Raw genomic sequence first — 18,320 nt, 5'->3', positions numbered from 1 at the left:
CTCTCTCTCCCCCCCCCTCTCTTCCTTCTTCTCTCGCCCTCTGCTTCTTGCTCTCATTCTTTCGTTTATTCATTCATCCTCTTGCGCGCGCGTTCTGCATGTGTGTGATTTAATCCTTTTTTGCGTCTAATAGTAAGTTTCTTGCTCGAGCCAGCCGCCTGGATTTCGACGAAGGTAGAATCGTCTCGTTTCGTCGTAGATGAAGATAGCAAACATGAACGGCAGGGCTGGTAGCCACCATACGAATCTACAATGTACATGAATTACATGTTGCTATTTTATTTATGCTGCGTCGCATTATGTACTATTATTTCAAAATTAATTATAATACAATAGCTATAACATTAATATTGCAATCTTTATACATATATAAATGTTATAGTAAATATGTATTTACTGTATAAAGCATTAAATATAAAATTATTTATTACTTTTATTACTAGTTACAAATTATACAACAAAAGGAGCAAAAATTAATAAAAAATACGTACTTTAATGGGAACATACGAAGACCTTTATCCATACCGGGCGTGTAACTTAGGAACGCAGCGAGGGCGGTCTCAAACACGAGGCCAAAGTTCAGAGCCCAGTTTCTCATACCTTGGTGAATAATTGAGTTGCGACGCGTTTTGCAAACAATCAGATCAGCCCACTGCACAATTACGATCGACACGAAGAAAGCAGTATGGCAGGTGAACTCCAGTGTTTTACGGTCTCTATACGTCTGTTCGTGAAAATATAATCAGTCATATATTATTTTTCTAATTACTTTACATTTTGCAACTTGTTGTTAGTCGAGAAATTCTGAATTCATATCTGACATAAATTAGTTTCTCTTATTAATAATTAAAAGTTTGCAAATATTAGATTACAAATAATTTTAAGAATGAACCTGGAGAATGGGTGAGATTTTTAATTCATCGATTGATCAATTTAAAATAGAAAACACGCCCATTGTCTACGTGTGAATATTTTTTTATTAATTGACAAAAGAGACTTGATTTACTGAGAATAAAATATCAGTTTTCGTTTATCTCAATTTTTTTCAACATTCGATCGATTGTGTAGGTCTATTATAACATATTTACCCATTCCTGACCATAGCTGTCAGTAAGATCATTGATAGCCTTAGAGTCCCATTGCTTTCGAATGCCAAACAGATACAGAGGCAGGAATCCATTCTCAGCCATGATGACAAAGTAGACGAAGAAGCCGGCCGCGGCTTGAATCATACCGATTTGACCGTATGCCATCGAAATAAGCCTAGATACAAATAAATACGTTAATAAATTTTTGTCCCTGTGCAATCAATCGCTCGATATTAGCTTTCGAAGAATCCTGCGTTTTGCAGTAATTCATTTCGTTAAAAACAACGCGAGCATTTTATCCTTAAAGAAACGATTTTCTCAAATTTTAAAAAGAATAAATATGCGTCTCAAAATCTTTGATCAAAGAAAATTAGCATCTGCAGCAATTTTACACTTGACATTTCGATTTTGAATAGCAAAAAGGATTAACATGTTTCAAGATTCTTCGAAGTCTAAGTAATCTTCGTCACATCAATAGTCCGACTTTTTGATGTTATTTCTAATAATCTAAGTTCGTGTTAAAGTTATGAAAGCCATAGTTACCGGCGGTTAGGGGCAAAATGCAGATTACTTACCAATAGGTAGACTGTTAACGATCGATTCTTGACAGTGAAGCATGCCACACAGAGCAGACAGATCAGACAGACAGACAGATCAGATCAGACAGACAGATCAGATCAGACAGACAGACAGACAGACATACGAGTAGACACAACTATTGCTTGCCAATTCTCACGAAGGCAAGCTGCACAGTTAACATCAAAGCTGCTCATTTCTAGCTAATATTTTGTACTAACAAAGCTTAGCCCCACGCACATCTTCAGATTAATTTGTGAGTTAATGTTACAATGAAGTAATCTACTGATTGGCGCAAGTATGTTATACTATATCGAAAATTTCAAGTCAAAAAGATAGATCAAGTCTATAATAAATAAGACTTTAAATATAATTTAATATTCTATATTTAAGATCTAATAAACGACAAACTTAATGGTCTTCCTCTAAATGCGATTTAACATAACAATCTGGTTAAAGAATCTTCCTATCGTTATTATCAATGTAATATGATAAATATTTATGCTATATAATTATCACATTTATTAGTAAATTAGTTGAAAGATTATCATTACAATATAATGTAATGCTAATTGTAACAAAATTGAAAAGATAGACACAAGAATTTCTTACTTTTTTGAACCGTAAATATAATCAATAATTTACGATCAACTAGACTATTGATACGACAGTTTATAATTAACCAGATTATTGATATGATCATTTGTTTCTTCTTTGCAGCTAATTATTGTCAGTATCGTTGTATTAAACTTACTATTACAAATTACTAATCAGATCGCGTACAATCTATACTATCAAAGCAGTTAGTACAAAAAACGTGCAGCGAGTATCTGTGGGCAGAGTTAAGCTAAGGAAACAAGTCGTATGCTATTGCACCAGACTAGTCATAGTTAAATTAGTCGTACTAAATCGATAGCTGATTCGTCAGATCCAGTGGAAGATGTAGAAGAGTTTGTAATTAACAAATTAGTGTTCGCGCAAGCGTGCCAAAGGCATCGCAATGTCAAATGTAAAGAAAAAAAGATTGCAGTTCGGACAATACAATTAAATTCTCGACGTTGAGGCAATCATCGAATGCGATAAAGCGGCAGAAGCCGATAATTGCAATGCGATCACGCTGTTCGCTGGAGAGAAGGAGGTTACCCAAGCCGTGCATGTCGAGTTGTTAGTTTTCAAAAGCTGCTCTCGGCGGCGACTTCCATGAGCTTGCTCTCTAACGTCAATGAGAAGTGTAAAAAGGTGAAAGATTAAAGATAGCAAAAAGGAAAACATTCGAGGCGAAACGTGCAGTCCGCGGAAAACTCGTCGGTAGCTCGAATTCACCGTTTTTCCGGCGAATGTTTTCCGACGACGTTAACCCTCTGTTTACCGTAGATATTCATTAGACCTACATTTGTCTCTGGAAATTTTTCTCCGTTACCTTCTCTACAAAATTTTTATAGGATGAATATACGTAAGACATTTGCGGTATGTATAATATTAACGTAAGAAAATATCAGAAAATATCAGAAAATCATATTTCTTATATATAATGTATATTCATTAATAAAAAAATTTTAAAGTTCTCTTATAATATAAACTGAAATTTTATATACTCCCAATATTTGATTATACAATAAATCTTCAGAAAAATAAATGTAGATCTATTGAGCTAGACAATTGGCAGACTAAGGAGCGATGCTGTCAATATGAATCAATCTTTTTTTAGTTTTCTTAAATGTACAAAAATTTGTTAGTATCTAATATCTATAATAACTAAGTAATCAGTTATTGACAGCAATGAAGTTTTCGGTGATTTCGCCCGCAATTTGCGCGCGTACATCTAGTGCAACGATTAGAAAAAGTAACACGTATAAAGTTGAAGCTAAATGATCGCAGTGTTAGTCGTTGATCGGATTTTAGGTGTATCTAAAAAAAAGCATTCGGCATTCTCAACATTTGAAAACTGTTCTCTATAGGTAAAACTTGCTTGTGCTCTATTGCTAATCAACTAGATTCTTAAAGTCGGATAAAGTCATTTGTTTGCTAACGCAGAGTGTCTACCGAGTGTGTTACACTTACAACTAAGATTTTCGAAACGAAGAAAAGTTAGGATTTCTATTACGTTACTAACGACAATCTCAAAAATTTTACAATCTTGGAACATAATAATTTTATCCTTTAATCGATTTCCTTCTGTAACTAAAAAGTGTGTAACGTTTTTACGAAAAAGAGAAGACAGTGATACACTATGATTCGTAGCCAAAATCAGTAGACACTCTGTTAGGTGTTGTTATGTATTAAGTGTCGTGTGTACACATTGCGATCTAAATTAGAAGTGTATAATAGCCGCCCCAGGACAGTTATTACTGCATCATGCAGGTGAATAAAGTGCGACACGCGTAGACAATACTAGGACGGCTGGTTACTTCTAACTCAGTTCACAAGCACATTTATATGTACGTGTGTACGTACATGTGTAAAATCTACTATCGTCAGAGCAGTCAACTATTGTCAGAAACGCGACGTCATGTATTACGTGCTATTCATCGCAAAACGTACTTTATTCTATTCACACGTAACGCAATGTTGTTTCATCATCGGTAGTAGTTATCATCGATTAACCCTTTGTTCGGCAAATACTAGCTAATCTATCTCTTCTAATCTATCTCCAAGTACATCAGTGTTAGTAGTACATCAGGCAAAATTCGCGCATGCTGGAATTGAATTTTCCGGTTGTTGCTTCGAGTTTCTACTTGCCAAGCAAAGGATCAATCACGTCTGACGGCCCTGGCGGGTATGCTAGTGTGTGTATATGCGTGTATATGTATGTATATGTGAAAACAAGTAGATAGTAGTGATAACGGTAAAAACGTGTACGTGAGTTGACGCGGTACGGACGTAAGTGCAATAGGTTTCTGTTGGTTTTTTTTATTAGGTGGGTAATTGGGAGACCCACCTTCGGTTGACTAGATTGTCTCTGTAAGGATCGCGTGGCTGCCGTTTCATAATGTCCGACTCCGGTGCCTCGTAGGCTAGCGAGATGGCCGGCACCTGCCATCCACCACTGATTAGAAAGTGTGCTAACTACCCCTCACCGCATTACAAAGAAGTTATATGCAAGAGATATTATACCATTATTGGTACTTTAGGCACATACACTCTCGGTAACGTGTATGTACGCGCAGTGCGAGCGAAAGAGATAGAGAGATTTGGAGATCGCACAAGACAGTTCAGCGTCGATCACATTATACGTATATTACCGACGATATTACGTTTTCATGCGAAACTCCCGAAAAGATGATCTTTCAAGGTGCTCGACCAGTTCCATCCTAAACGCAGCCTGTCTTACAATTAGAAATTAATTGCTCTTGCGTACAATTGCGTTAGAAAATAGTGCCGTAAAAATGCGTTAGAAAATTGCGTCGAAGTGTAGCGAAGAGGACCTGGACAGTAGCGAATACTGGCGAGTGTACTTGTGCATATTGAATTAGGCGCTGCGTTTAGACAGACGGCCTAGAAACGGCCCGAGAGAAAGAAATCGTTTGTGCTATATCTGAAGCAAGTGAAAAAAGATCAGGATTGAAATTACATACGCGGACCTTCCGTCCTTTTTCCACTTTCACGTTTTCACACTGCGAATCTCCAATTATTTTCATTATCATTGACTCTCATAGTCTCCAATTAAATTATTCTCAGAGATGCTCGATGAATCCGCATATACTTATACAGGGGAATAAAAAGCGTTACAATAACGTTCAACGTTCGTGGCAGTTTCTAGCACCGGTTTTGTTACGTACACTACAAAATTCGCTAGACGTACTCAATTTTTCATTCAAAAATTGAAATTACAAAACTTTCTTCAAGGCATCAACATTATCAAAGCCTACAAATTGAAAAATATAAGCAAGATAGATGGATGTCATCGAGCACTTCTGAGAAACGCAGGTGAAAAAAAATCCCTTCTCTTTCGTGCACTTCGACTGAGTACAACCTCAAGCACTCTTTTCGTTAATACTGCGGCACAACCCCCTGATGCACATAACCATTCTCTCATTGTGTCGCATCGTTGCAAAAGATATGCTACCAAGCTCTCTCTAACGAGTCATCAAATCATTTTTAATTAACAGAATTACGTTTGTGCACGAGGGGGCTACCACGGCAATTTCCTACTTCCAATTAACATATACATATGGATTCCCCCGGTTAGCAAATGTTTTTGTAAAAGTATATCAGTCGTTTCAGCACCCATTAGAAAGTTGCCAGTTGCAGAGTGGGTAGAAGGCAGCGGCAGTAGGCAGCGCATTACAGAATAAAACGTGATAGGACTGTAAAGAATAAAAACTGCAAGAAAAGTTCATGACGCTCAAAAATGTACAAAAGTGTCTTTCTCTTTTGGCGGTGATATATGGTGGCAAGTAACGAACAGTATAAGTAAATAGTAAGTATAGTATAATAGTAGTAATATATAGAGGTAGTAGCAGCGGCAGCTGTGATATAGTAGATAAAATAGTAATGGCAATAAAAATTCATAACTATAAGTATAACGATGCTGGCTTGTGGTTGTAATAATAATGATAATAATAAGACTAGTAGACGAGAACAAGAATAATAATAGTAATAATTACTGAGCATCAAAGATTAATGTAAATATATATACATATCTATATACATAATATATACCACTCCTGAAAGAAGATCTCCATGACTCAATTTTTCAACATTTCATTTTCACCTTTATAATTGCAGGAAATATTACTATATAAGTTACAATAAGTAAAAATCTTTCACATCTAAACGAAGTGCTATTTTAGTTGAGCTACCTTAGGAAATCGTGTACCAAGTTACTCTTTTGCAAAAATTTTATTTTTTATTTGCTGTAATACTCTTCCAGGAGTATGCAATATATGTACGTGTAAGATCGATTAGAATTCGACTAATTGATTAAACTTAAGTTTCGTCGACCAGTCCGAAACATTAATTAATTTCCACTATCGATATTTTGTGATGCATTTGGAACGAATCTTCGTTTCATTCTGCCTTCCCTAAGCGATTGCGTCGACGAAACTTGCTAAATTATGAAATGACTAAGAACGATCGTTGCTCAACCGACGATGAAAGAGGAAGAAAATGAATCGCTTGATGCAGAGCTTATTTTTCTAAGAAAAATCCGGTAAATTCTACAGAAGAAAAGAGAAAGGAGTTGTTGTTGCAAAAAGAGAAAGAGAAAAAACTAAGAAAAGTATGCAATGCGCGTCACACAGGTGTAGAAATTCCACGACAAACCTGCGGCTGTTCTGCATCTATCGATTCAATCAATTTAGCTAATTGTAAGTATATAGCTTTATTTGCTACATAAAATTATTAAAATTAATTTATGTATATCTGCGAGATAGAAGCAAATAAATACAAATTTCTAAATACAATTTCACCAAAATTGTGATTTCGTTTAATTTGGCACGCAACAATCATGTTCTTGTTCATTCATACGTACACCGCGTTAGACTATCAGGTGAATTTTCACTAACAATAAGTCGTATAAAACGAACCAATTCTAAGTTGAAAAAAATTCGTTTTCATGAGCGAGGAGCAGCAAAGATAAAACCTGGCTCGAGACAACAAAGACAGCCAGGAATAATGGAGGTAGATAGATAGAGGTAGAGAAAAATGATAAAAAAAGAAAGAGATTAAAAGAAAAAAGTCACGTTTCATATATGCAAACCGACGTATGAATGACAATTCTATTCTATATAATGCTATTCTACTCAAATGTCTACGGAAAAAGAGAGATAGAGAGAGAGCACTACCGTTTACTCTATGAGAACATTTCGGGCTTCCGGAACGTGCGAAACTTTCTTATCGTTCAATCTTTATGTTTGAATCTTCGTGGTACCGACAACGACGCGGAGAGTATTCGCAAAGTATAAGTTGCACATTTATGATAAACATCACACAATATTCACAATACAATATACAAATTCCCTTGCATTCCTTGATACTTGTCACGATTTAGAGAGGGAAACTCAGAAACTTGCAGCGACAGGGCGCAATATGAAAGATGGTATGAAAAAAGAATATAGAGATAGAGTATGTAGCTGAAGAAAAAATTAATTCATATACATAAAACAGCGTGCACGCACGCGAGAGAAGACAGAGAAAGAGAGAGAGAGAAACGAAAGAGTTAGATAATGGAAAATTAAACAAAAATAAAGACTTCCAAGTGGGGAAAAAAGGCGAGATAAGTAAAATGCTGAAGGGACCGATCATGCGAGTTCTTCACAACGACGTTTATATATGTTTCGTGGACGTCTCAGCAACCCATATACACCTCAAGCCAGTGGTAAACCAGGACAGATGACGACTGCAGCGAGAAATTATAAAACGATAGGAAATTGAGCTCAAGGAGAATAAAACTAGAGATACTAAGTAATAGAGAATTAGATATGAGAGAGATAGATAGATAGATAGAGAGAGAGAGAGAGAGAGATATACAGAGAGGCTTTTACAATGCGATTAGCTTACCTTAGATGTAACGAAACAATACTAATACGACCGAGGATCGTCATGATGGAAGCGCCTGTGACCGTCAATATAAAAGGAAGAGAAAATTCTTCGAAAAGGAAACATTCACGATTGCCCGTCTCGTAATTAAATCGTCTCACTTATTAAAACATATATTATAAAAATTTACTTTTTCGCAAGATAATAGTGTAATTATAGTGTAATAGAGTAATTACTATTACTCCTTTTTATAACAATACAATTATTTCGAAATTTTATAAAAATTCCGAAAACATCGACGACAAATCATAGACGAGCAAGCGTCGCTTAACCAAATTCAATCCAGCTTAACGTTAGAGCGAATATAGGATATATGAATAGAGAGAAGAACAGACTGAAAATAAAGCTCGAGTGTTTCCCAGCGACCAAACACACCTTAGATAGAGCATTGCATCTGCGTTGATCTGCGTGTACCATATCCCGTTATTACCTTATTCACGTTTTGTCCTAGCATGTCCGACTCGACAACTCGAGCGATAGGCTTGGCAAATTAATCCCTACATCGCGTGAATTTTATCAAATGACCTTGGTAACAATAATGACCAATGTAATTGAAGTATTTTAAAAAAGAAAAGAAAAATGGAAGGAAAAGCAAATTTTTACTACATAAAGTATTTATAAAGACAATACTTGAAAGATAATATGTATAATATTGTTCAGTAAAATTAATATCTAGCGTGTAAATCAAAGAAATTTAAAAATGTACATTATTTATATATGAGGAATCAATTTGCCCGCGAATCGTCGTTACCCAGTTTACAATTCCTGTCGTACGTATGTATCGAACGACGACGAGTAAGAAACGTGTAGCAATGTATGCATGTGCCTTCCCGCATTAAACTTTATATCGAATAGACTCTTTATAATAGAAGATAGAACGCACTAACTACTAAAGTCGTCAATAGAAAGACGAAATATGTAGCCAATAGAGTGAGAGAGCGATCGCCGTGTGATTGAATTTCCGAAGTTTTACCCGATTTAAAAAAAAAAAGCTTAAATAATTATTTGAGAAATTCACTTTAAGAAAGTTAGCAGGTTTTATCGAAATTTCGAAACATGTTTGAACTCAGTTTGTCAATCGGGAAAATACCTCGAAAATACAGTGTATCATCATCGATGACTCTTTCGAATTACAGACAGTCATTCTGATGTAGCTTGTCAATATTCATTGTTGATGTGTTACCTTTCGTTAACTAGCTTGTCAGTGAAGGGGTTTCGTGGTTGTCGCTTCATAATATCGCTCTCTGCCTCCTCGTAGGCTAGCGAGATGGCGGGTACCTGACGTCACATTATCAAAGAGCTCAGTAATAACGCCAACAATTAAATAACAAGAATGTCTTCGAATGATGTTGAAGTAAGAATGTTGTCGTGTCGTTTATTTTATTAAAGCTATTAATCTTTTTCCATATAATCTGATAGTAAAATCAATCTTAAAAAGATTACAATCGAATCGATATCGACAGCATTCTTATGCACAATGAAGCATAGAGAATAAACAAAAGATAATCAACTGAAAAATAAAAAAACTAAATTGATTAAGAAACTGATTCTGAAAGGAATCAAGGAAGTTCAGAGGAAATTTGCGATATCTCGCGTGAATAAATAGTAAGCAGTTTATCTCGCAGAGATAAAGTTCCTGAAAAGAAACGTTAAACTACACGCATCTCTTGTTACGATAAATATCTATTTCTATTCTAATGCAAATTTGTTGTTCGTATTTTAACGTATTTTGTTTAATTAAAAAAATGTTTAACCCCTGTAAGATAATTTATCTAAATTATGCTTTTTTTTTACTCAAGCTCCATCAGCGCAATTAATCTAAAAGGAAGTAAAAATATTCAATGATTAATTGATGAGTTGCTGACCACCACCTCTGGCTCAAATGCATCACAATCTATAAAAAAAGAAGATATCATCGAACGAATTTTCGAGGAACTGTTGAACAATCGTCGTATCAGTAGTATTCCAAACATATGCTGGTACCTATCAATTAATTATAAGTATCAAAGAATGATGGTACGTTTAAGAAATAATTGTATCTTCATGACTATATAAGTTATTATATATGATGGAGGACGCGAATGCTGAAATAATTCGATTAGCCAATAAGAATAAAGAAATCGAGTAGCAACTTTGGAAAAGTTTTAAAGAGCGAGGTGCAAACGTCTCTTCCGAACATTGTTACTCGACCAGAGTCATCGTTTTTATGTAGTATTTCATGACTTACCATGTCAGTTCCTAAATCGATGCAAAGAATGGTGACGGTACCCAACGGCAAAGGGATGTCGCAGAGAATGAATGCCAGGAAAGGCGAGATTTCGGGTATATTCGAGGTCAGGGTGTAGGCGATGGACTTCTTTAGGTTGTCAAAGATCAAACGACCCTCCTCCACGCCTGTTACAATCGAAGCAAAGTTGTCATCCAGTAAAATCATGTCGGCTGCTTGTTTGGAGACGTCCGAACCAGCGATGCCCATAGCGACACCAATGTCGGCTTTTTTCAGAGCAGGCGAGTCGTTGACACCGTCGCCTAAATAAATTAAATTTATCGGATTTATCCAATCAAAAACAATTCTAGAAAGCTTTTAATTCTAAGTGAACATTTTCTTCGTAGTACCAAGTAAAAATTTTTCGCGTACGCGCATGTGTGTGTTGATTTGCCTTCGAGTAACTTACCAGTTACAGCAACAATCGCACCCATTCGCTGGCAGCCTTCGACGATGATGAGCTTCTGCTGAGGGGAAGTACGGGCGAACACAATTTCGGTGTGGTACCTGAGAATCTCGTCCAATTGGTCGGAGTTCAGTTCCCTGAGTTCGGTTCCGTGAATGACCGCGGCTTTAGCCTCGCGAGGATTTACTTCGGATACTGGGATATTTAACCGTTGTGCAATGTCCTCAATGGTTTCGTTACCTAAAAAGAAAGATGGCAATAAAATTGAAATAGATGAAATAAATGAAAAAATATTAATTACTACATAATTTTTACAACGCAAACTCAGTATTAGCCTCCAATAAAACTACCCCAAATTCCGTATACAAATGAGATCGTTGTAAAATCATAAGCGCGGTCTATATATTATCTGAAAAATTACACATCTCATTAAGAGATTAAACTCATAAAAGTATCATAATCGAGATGAGTGAATAAAGCTTCGAAGATCTCGCGGCTACAATATCTAATCTCGAACATCATCCGAGAGAATCATTAACGTGATAAAGTCGACTCATAACGTGCAAAATACCTTCAGAGATGATGCCGACGGATTTGGCAATGGCTTTGGCAGTGATCGGGTGGTCACCGGTAACCATGATGACCTTGATGCCGGCGGACCGGCATTTGGCGACCGCGTCGGGTACCGCGGCCCGAGGCGGATCAATCATAGACATCAGGCCTACGAAACGGAGTCCATCGACTGGGAAATTGGGTTCGTCGGCATTGAATTTGAAGCCAACCGGGAACTTGTCGGACGGCAGTGTGTAATCACAGAAGCCGAGCACTCGTTCGCCGAGTCCGCCCAATTCCAAGTACGCGTTATTGAACGCCTCCTTCATTTCTTCGTCGAGAACCTACGATACGAAAAGTTTAAATATTGAAAAAAGCTACAGATAGATAGATAATTTGTTAGATAAATTACCTTTTCTTTGCCGCCAATAAATATGGTCGAGCACCTGTCCAATATCCTCTCGGGAGCACCCTTCATCACCAAGAGATGTCTAGGATCATTGGGATCGTCCGATTCGTGTATGGATACCTGATATTTATTAGTAGAATTGAAAGGAATCTCGCAGACTTTCTTGTTGCGTTTTCTAATGCCCATGACATCGCCCAACGCCAGTTCCATACATTTGAGCAACGCAGCTTCAGAGGCATCGCCGTTAACTTCTCGCTTCAAAATCGGTTCACCCTCCTGGCCCGGCTTGAACTCGGCACGATTGCACAGGGTCGCAATCTTCGCCAACGCCTTAAATCCTGGACTAGTGCGGTCATATTGCAAGCCAGACTGATCTTCTGTGGTATCGGCGTCGATAATCTGATTGTCGAACCACATGTGCGCCACCGTCATACGATTTTGCGTGAGGGTTCCAGTTTTGTCCGAGCAGATGGTCGAAGTCGAGCCTAAAGTTTCCACAGCCTCGAGATTCTTCACCAGGCAGTTCTTCGAGGCCATTCGCTTGGCGGTCAGAGTGAGGCACACAGTCACAGTAGCGAGAAGACCCTCCGGTACATTCGCCACAATAATACCGATTAGGAAGATGACGGCGTCAAGCCAATGATAACCCAGAATGAAGGCTATGATAAAGAATGTGACGCCGAGGAAGACAGCGACACCGGTAATGAGGTGTATAAAGTGATGAATCTCCTTGGCGATCGGTGTCTCACCGGTATCTAAGCCGGACGCGAGACCTGCGATCCTCCCCATCACCGTCTGATCGCCGCAACAGATCACTACGCCTTTGGCCGTGCCTTCCACCGCATTAGTCGAGAAGAACGCGAGATTCTTCGTTTCGAGCGGGTTCTCGTTCGTGAACTCGGGCGACCTCGATTGCGGTTCAGACTCGCCCGTCAGTGAGCTGTTGTCCACCTTAAATCCACGGGCTTCAATAATCCTGATATCGGCTGGTATCCGATCGCCGAATTTAACCTCGACGACGTCGCCCAACACGAGATCCTCCGCCCGTAGGGTGAGCTTCTCACCCTCCCGGATTACGGTGGCGAATTGCGGCACCATGTTCTTGAACGACTCCATAATCTTGCTTGACTTACTCTCCTGGTAGTACGAGAATATACCCGTGACTATTACGACCGCCGCGAGGACGATGCCCAGATAGAGATTGTCGTCGTTCGGGTCCTCGCTGGTCGAGGCCTGGATCGAGTACGCGATGAAGCAGAGGATCGCGCCGATCCACAATAGGAGGGCGAAACCGCCGAACAGGTTCTTGCAGAACTTGACCCATTCCGGAGTTTGCTTCGGCGGCGTCAGGGCGTTCGGCCCGTCCCTTTCCAGGTTCTCCTTCGCTTTCGCGTGGCTGAGGCCCTATTATTATTTTTAAAGAAATATTATTAATTAGAGTACACATCTCTTTCCATTTCATCTTTCAATCGCTCATTTAACATTAATTAACGCCGTTTTCAACTAATTTTCATTTTAATATTTTTCCATTTGTACTTTATTCCACTTTTGCAGAAGAGAAACTATCTGTAATATTTCGATCTTGTATCAAGTCGCAGCGGTCACATGTTAATATCGATCGATGCACTATGCGATCTCGAATTGAATCTATTTCTTCGAAAGAAAGATTATCGTCCCTTATCGCATGATGTTATACTTACGTTTTCGGGGTGCGTCTGAAATCTTTGATACAGTTCCTCGGGTGAGACTTTGTGGAAGTCAATATCCAACTCTTGCTTCAGGTCATCTAGGTTGTCCCCCCTCCGCGCTTTTGGATTCTTCCGCCGCGACTGTTAACGAGAACAGACAGAAAGAAAAATAGCGTTATCGAAAGATATTTTCTGATAATATCTTCCTTGTACACCGACGATGTGTACACGACCTTAATATAACTACAATTACAAAGCGATTATATTGTATTACCGCGACGCGTTAATCACCATGATACTCTGATAACTGACAACAAAGTAGAAGAGAAATAGAAGATTATCAAAGCGTGTCGGATTACAAGAGTCTGCAAAGAGATTGAAAACCCAGCGACGAGTGAGAATATAGCCTTTGTAGCAGAAGAAATCGATTGCAACAATATCGTCGAAAAGCAAGGTGAACCGAACCGTAATGATATCTCGATGATAAGATGAGATAGAATTGCACTAGAATGATAGGAATGTTTTAGAGTCAAGTAATGTCAGCGAAAATAATTGATAAATATAAACTAAGTTTCAGTGTGGAATGACGAAACTATAAAATAATGTAAAGTATTTCTCGAGCATTCAGTTAAGTGAGGACTCCTTGTCTTTTATTGTATAGATATTTGGTGTAATCTTATCTCACCTTACTGCACATTGTTATTAAATAAAGTATACAAAGCTTTCTTTTTTAAGAGAATATAATGTTGTCACGTCGATCGAGTCAATTGAAATGCGATTATAACGCTGTTCCAATCGAGACCTGAACCACGAATAAATAAAATTCTTTTCTCATGCGTTAAGATAATTACGATCACATAAAACTGATATCAAAGTGAAAATACGAAAAAGCTAAAGATCTGAAAGTGTGTGTGTGTGTAATAGCAGAAGGAAATTTCCTTCGAGAAAACTCCGATCGAGGCATAGATAAAAGAAAAGCATTACGGCGATAGACGTTATTACCATGAAGAGACGATGGAATTATAGAGATCAGCGTTAAAGAAAACGAGAAATGGAAAGAGAAAGAAGAGAGAAGGAGAGAGAGAGAGGTAGAAGAAAGATAATAGAAATAAAGAGAAAAGAATGGAAGAAACGTCCCGTTTATCCCATCTGCTGGTCAAGAAAGAAGCATACCGGACATCCCAGATATGTTAATCATATAGAATTCGTATGGAAGCATAAGTCCATCTCTGAATATACCTTGTACATCCCATCTGCGGTTTTGTTGTCGTCACGAATGTTGGGTAACGTGGCGACCCTGTACGAGTCTGAGCGGCCATGCTGTAAAAAATGGGCGATAAAAAAATCATGAATAAATCATGCGGGCATAATATAACAAAATATGAACAGTCAAAATAAATATACGGGGGTATATATGGCAAAATTATAATTTGAAAAAAATGATGATGTGCGAGCCGAGATAGCGCCGTTTTTTGTGTTTCTCACATAGATAGGTGACATCTACGATCGCGCGAATAAAACGCGTAATGTATATGGTAGGATCAAGAAATTCGTTTTCTTATGGAATCGTCGATCTCTCATTGCTCTAAGCTGCCTCCATGTTAAATTGTCCGCTTCAAATTTTACATATCGCTTTGAAAATGGACTAAGACCTGATCTACAATGTGTGTGCTCTTCGCTTCCTATTTCTGACTTTTTACAACTTTTCATCTTTTTGCTTCTTATCCTCTGTTTCTTCGTTTTCTAACGCCCGAGATAAAGGTTAACGAACTTTGGCAGAGACAAGAAACACGCACTATGAAACACGATTATCACTAAAACGGTCGTAAAGAGGGAAAAAGGCAAGAAGTAAGAAACAGGAAGCAGAGAGCACATTGTAAATTACACTTAATGGTATTGTCATCCATTCGGATGGCGCCGCGATTCACGTCACAAACGATCCGAATGGACCAGTTTTCTCACAGTGCTCGTACCAAGCACAACTACGACCTTCTTGAGAGAGAGAGAGAGAGAGAGAGAGAGAGAGAGAGAGAGAGAGAGAGAGAGAGAGAGAGACGGCGAGAGAGACAGAGAGACACGTGGCCGGCGCGCATTCGACACGTGACGTCGGTGAGAGAGACGTTCGCGGTGCGCGGAACAGAGGCCCGATTTTCAAGAGCGACCTCGGTACGACCGCGTTCGGATAACGACCGCTTCCGGTAGTGCGTGTCGGTTGAATGGAGACACCACTCGCCATCGTCCGCTATGCTCAATGCAGAATGCTCAATGGTATCCCGTAATCGCGATTACGAGCTAGCCCACGACACACGTTCCGGCTTAACTTTTAACTCTACAAATTAAGATCGTTTTATATAGTCAAGCGAAAAAATATATAGCCACGTAAGAAAAGGAATTGATTGACAAAATATCAAGTACACGCTCTTCTTGTGTGCACATCCATATGAGACTCGACCTTATTTCTTATATAAATTGATCGCGAATGAATGTGGACATAGCGCGAAATTAGTTTGTCTCTTGAAATGTAACACAAATGTTTTCTTTTGTAATGTAAACGTTTAACGAAAGAAACTATAAAAATAAAAAGCAAACGAGAGTAAATGAGTGAATCGAACATATACATCGCCTTGTTTCTACATCGTACATCGCAGAGTTCGTAGCTACATTCCGTTCCGAAGAATATTAATAAACAGTCAATTATTGACACGTGCAGCTTATCGTGTGGTAGTATCTTCGAACGCTATCGTCTCGACCATGAAAACCGACGATATTCTCACGTACCGGATGGACTAACTAACGAAATGCGAGACTCGTGACGCGCGGACGCGCTTACACGAGCGCAATTGCCGCGCGCGGCCGTTAATTCTGTCACGGCGCGGGCGGTTCGTTACGACCGTCACGGCGATTAGATAAAAGACCAACGAGCCGGCAAATCGACGGTTACAATCGTAAAAATGTAACTCCGACTTTGTGCGTAACACGTCCGGTCTGCCGTCTGCAGAAGGTTCGCGCCATCCGCCGTCGCGTCGCGTCGTTGGCTCGTATACGTAAACGATCAATTTCATAGGTATCATTACCTCTGGCCCATCGTCTCTCTTGCTCACGTCGTCATTGAGGAAGCACGATTATGCAATTTTACGGGTCACATATGCACCTCGCTGATTGTCGTACACACACACACACACACACATATACAATCGCCGGCGGTACGCGCGTGTGCCATTCGTTGCGTAAAATGCATTGATAGAAGTAAATAAACAAGACATCTTTTCAACTTGATCTTTAAGAAAAAAAAAAAAAAGAAATAAATTTATTCGACAATAAACGCTTGCGCGAAATTGCGAAATTAATTTGACTTTCTTTCTCTTCGTGCTAAATTCACTCGCACTAGTTTCGCATTGAAGAGCATCGAGCGCGTCTCCGTAGGCGCAGGATGAACGCGATTTCGACCTTATGCTAATTTGCACGGGTCGGTATCATTTACGAGTTCACGGGTCGAGTTATAGAATTGGCTTGCTAGAAGCGGAAGTGGTCGAGCTTTGGCGACGAGCAGGAAAACGCGTCGAGTCTCGGCGATTAGATCGCATTCTAGGACTGCATTCGTTACGCAGCCCTTGATACGATTTCGCATCCTGTTTCATATTGCGTATTTTTATTGAGTAACAACAAACGATATCATACTCGTATAAAGTAAGATTTAATTTTTATGCCAAATTGAATTCTACGCTCTGTAAGTTTTTACGCGATATAAAAAAAATCGAGTGAAAAACAGACAGACCCCGGCACTTCTCTTTCAAAAAGATTACATTCATTCGTTTCATTCGTTTGTTCGTCCTCGCTTGTTTAAATTCGGCTTTGCAATTAAAGAGAAATATAATATTCTTATCTTTTTAACTAAGTCACGCACCATTAATTAATAATCCTGAGTAATATATTTTCATTTCGAGTAAAAAATATTTAACATTGTAGATCTAATTGATAAAATGATGTATATATCTCTTACTTCGCCCAGTCTTATTTCTTCAAATCAGATACAACTATATTTAACGGATCATAAGCAATACGAATTCTTGAAATTTATTCGGGGGAAACGAGCGCACGATATTTCTTTTACAGTTGCATAAAGGCATTGACTTAAGGCATTAAGGATTAACTTCCAACGATCGCGCCACGGCGCCGGCGGCGACGTCGGCGTCGACGATAATCGCGACGACGCGGTAATAACGGCGCCGCGTGAGGGTCGACGTCGCGTGTCGTTGCCAGGATCGACTTAAAACGTGTTGAAATCCTTTACAGCGTAAGCATTACGATCCGTTAACGCAAGATACAGAGATTAAAGTGCAATTTTACGGTTAACACGCTATTACAATCAACGCGCACATTTTTTATGTAAATCTTTTTATCTACATACGTATGAAATAAAATTAGATTTTCCATTTTAGTTCACGAGCTGAATCTATTTCAACAACAGACCGTCACCAAATTGCGGTAGACTTAAATCCCTTTCACTCTCTATTATTACCTAAACTTCTCGAGAATTTCAGACACGAAATACCCACATTCGAAGCGTGATTTTGAAGGACGATCTATAATCTATTTGTCGGTTAAACTAGGCGATGATACCATACCATTCAGGTTGATACCCGAATGATAATTTTCATATCCATCTCTCTCTCTCTCTCTCTTTCTTTCCCATTTCGTTCCACTTTTCTCCCTATTCACCCCTCTGTTTTTTTCTCACCCTTGTTCGCTCTCATTCTCTCTCTCTCTCTCTCTCTCTCTCTCTCTCTCTCTCTCT

At 38.7% G+C, this 18,320-nt stretch overlaps 1 protein-coding gene across 3 annotated transcripts in view; it reads right to left on the bottom strand.

Annotated features, from left to right (window-relative positions):
- Positions 1-6: 6 nt before the first annotated feature.
- The window catches only part of Atpalpha (sodium/potassium-transporting ATPase subunit alpha), a 55,020-nt gene continuing 36,706 nt past the window's right edge, over positions 7-18,320 (bottom strand). Inside the window, exons 2-11 of one of the 3 annotated variants that reach the window (XM_018545638.1) lie at positions 14,765-14,845; positions 13,538-13,666; positions 11,841-13,241; positions 11,448-11,772; positions 10,880-11,116; positions 10,432-10,733; positions 9,388-9,482; positions 1,089-1,263; positions 492-724; positions 7-247 (exon numbers count right to left, since the gene is read on the bottom strand). In XM_018545638.1, coding sequence (XP_018401140.1) covers positions 127-247; positions 492-724; positions 1,089-1,263; positions 9,388-9,482; positions 10,432-10,733; positions 10,880-11,116; positions 11,448-11,772; positions 11,841-13,241; positions 13,538-13,666; positions 14,765-14,845 — 3,099 coding nt within the window. In that variant the 3' untranslated portion in view covers positions 7-126. Of the gene's footprint in view, positions 248-491; positions 725-1,088; positions 1,264-4,602; positions 4,698-9,387; positions 9,483-10,431; positions 10,734-10,879; positions 11,117-11,447; positions 11,773-11,840; positions 13,242-13,537; positions 13,667-14,764; positions 14,846-18,320 lie in introns of all 3 variants that reach the window. The other 2 variants (XM_018545639.1, XM_018545641.1) reach the window with 2 other exon arrangements.

This window comes from Cyphomyrmex costatus, unplaced genomic scaffold (genome assembly GCF_001594065.2).
Source record: "Cyphomyrmex costatus isolate MS0001 unplaced genomic scaffold, Ccosl1.0 scaffold5, whole genome shotgun sequence".
Lineage (NCBI taxonomy): Eukaryota > Metazoa > Arthropoda > Insecta > Hymenoptera > Formicidae > Cyphomyrmex > Cyphomyrmex costatus.
The sequence above is the reverse complement of the archived record's forward strand: the minus strand, read 5'-3'. Positions and strand labels throughout refer to the sequence as shown.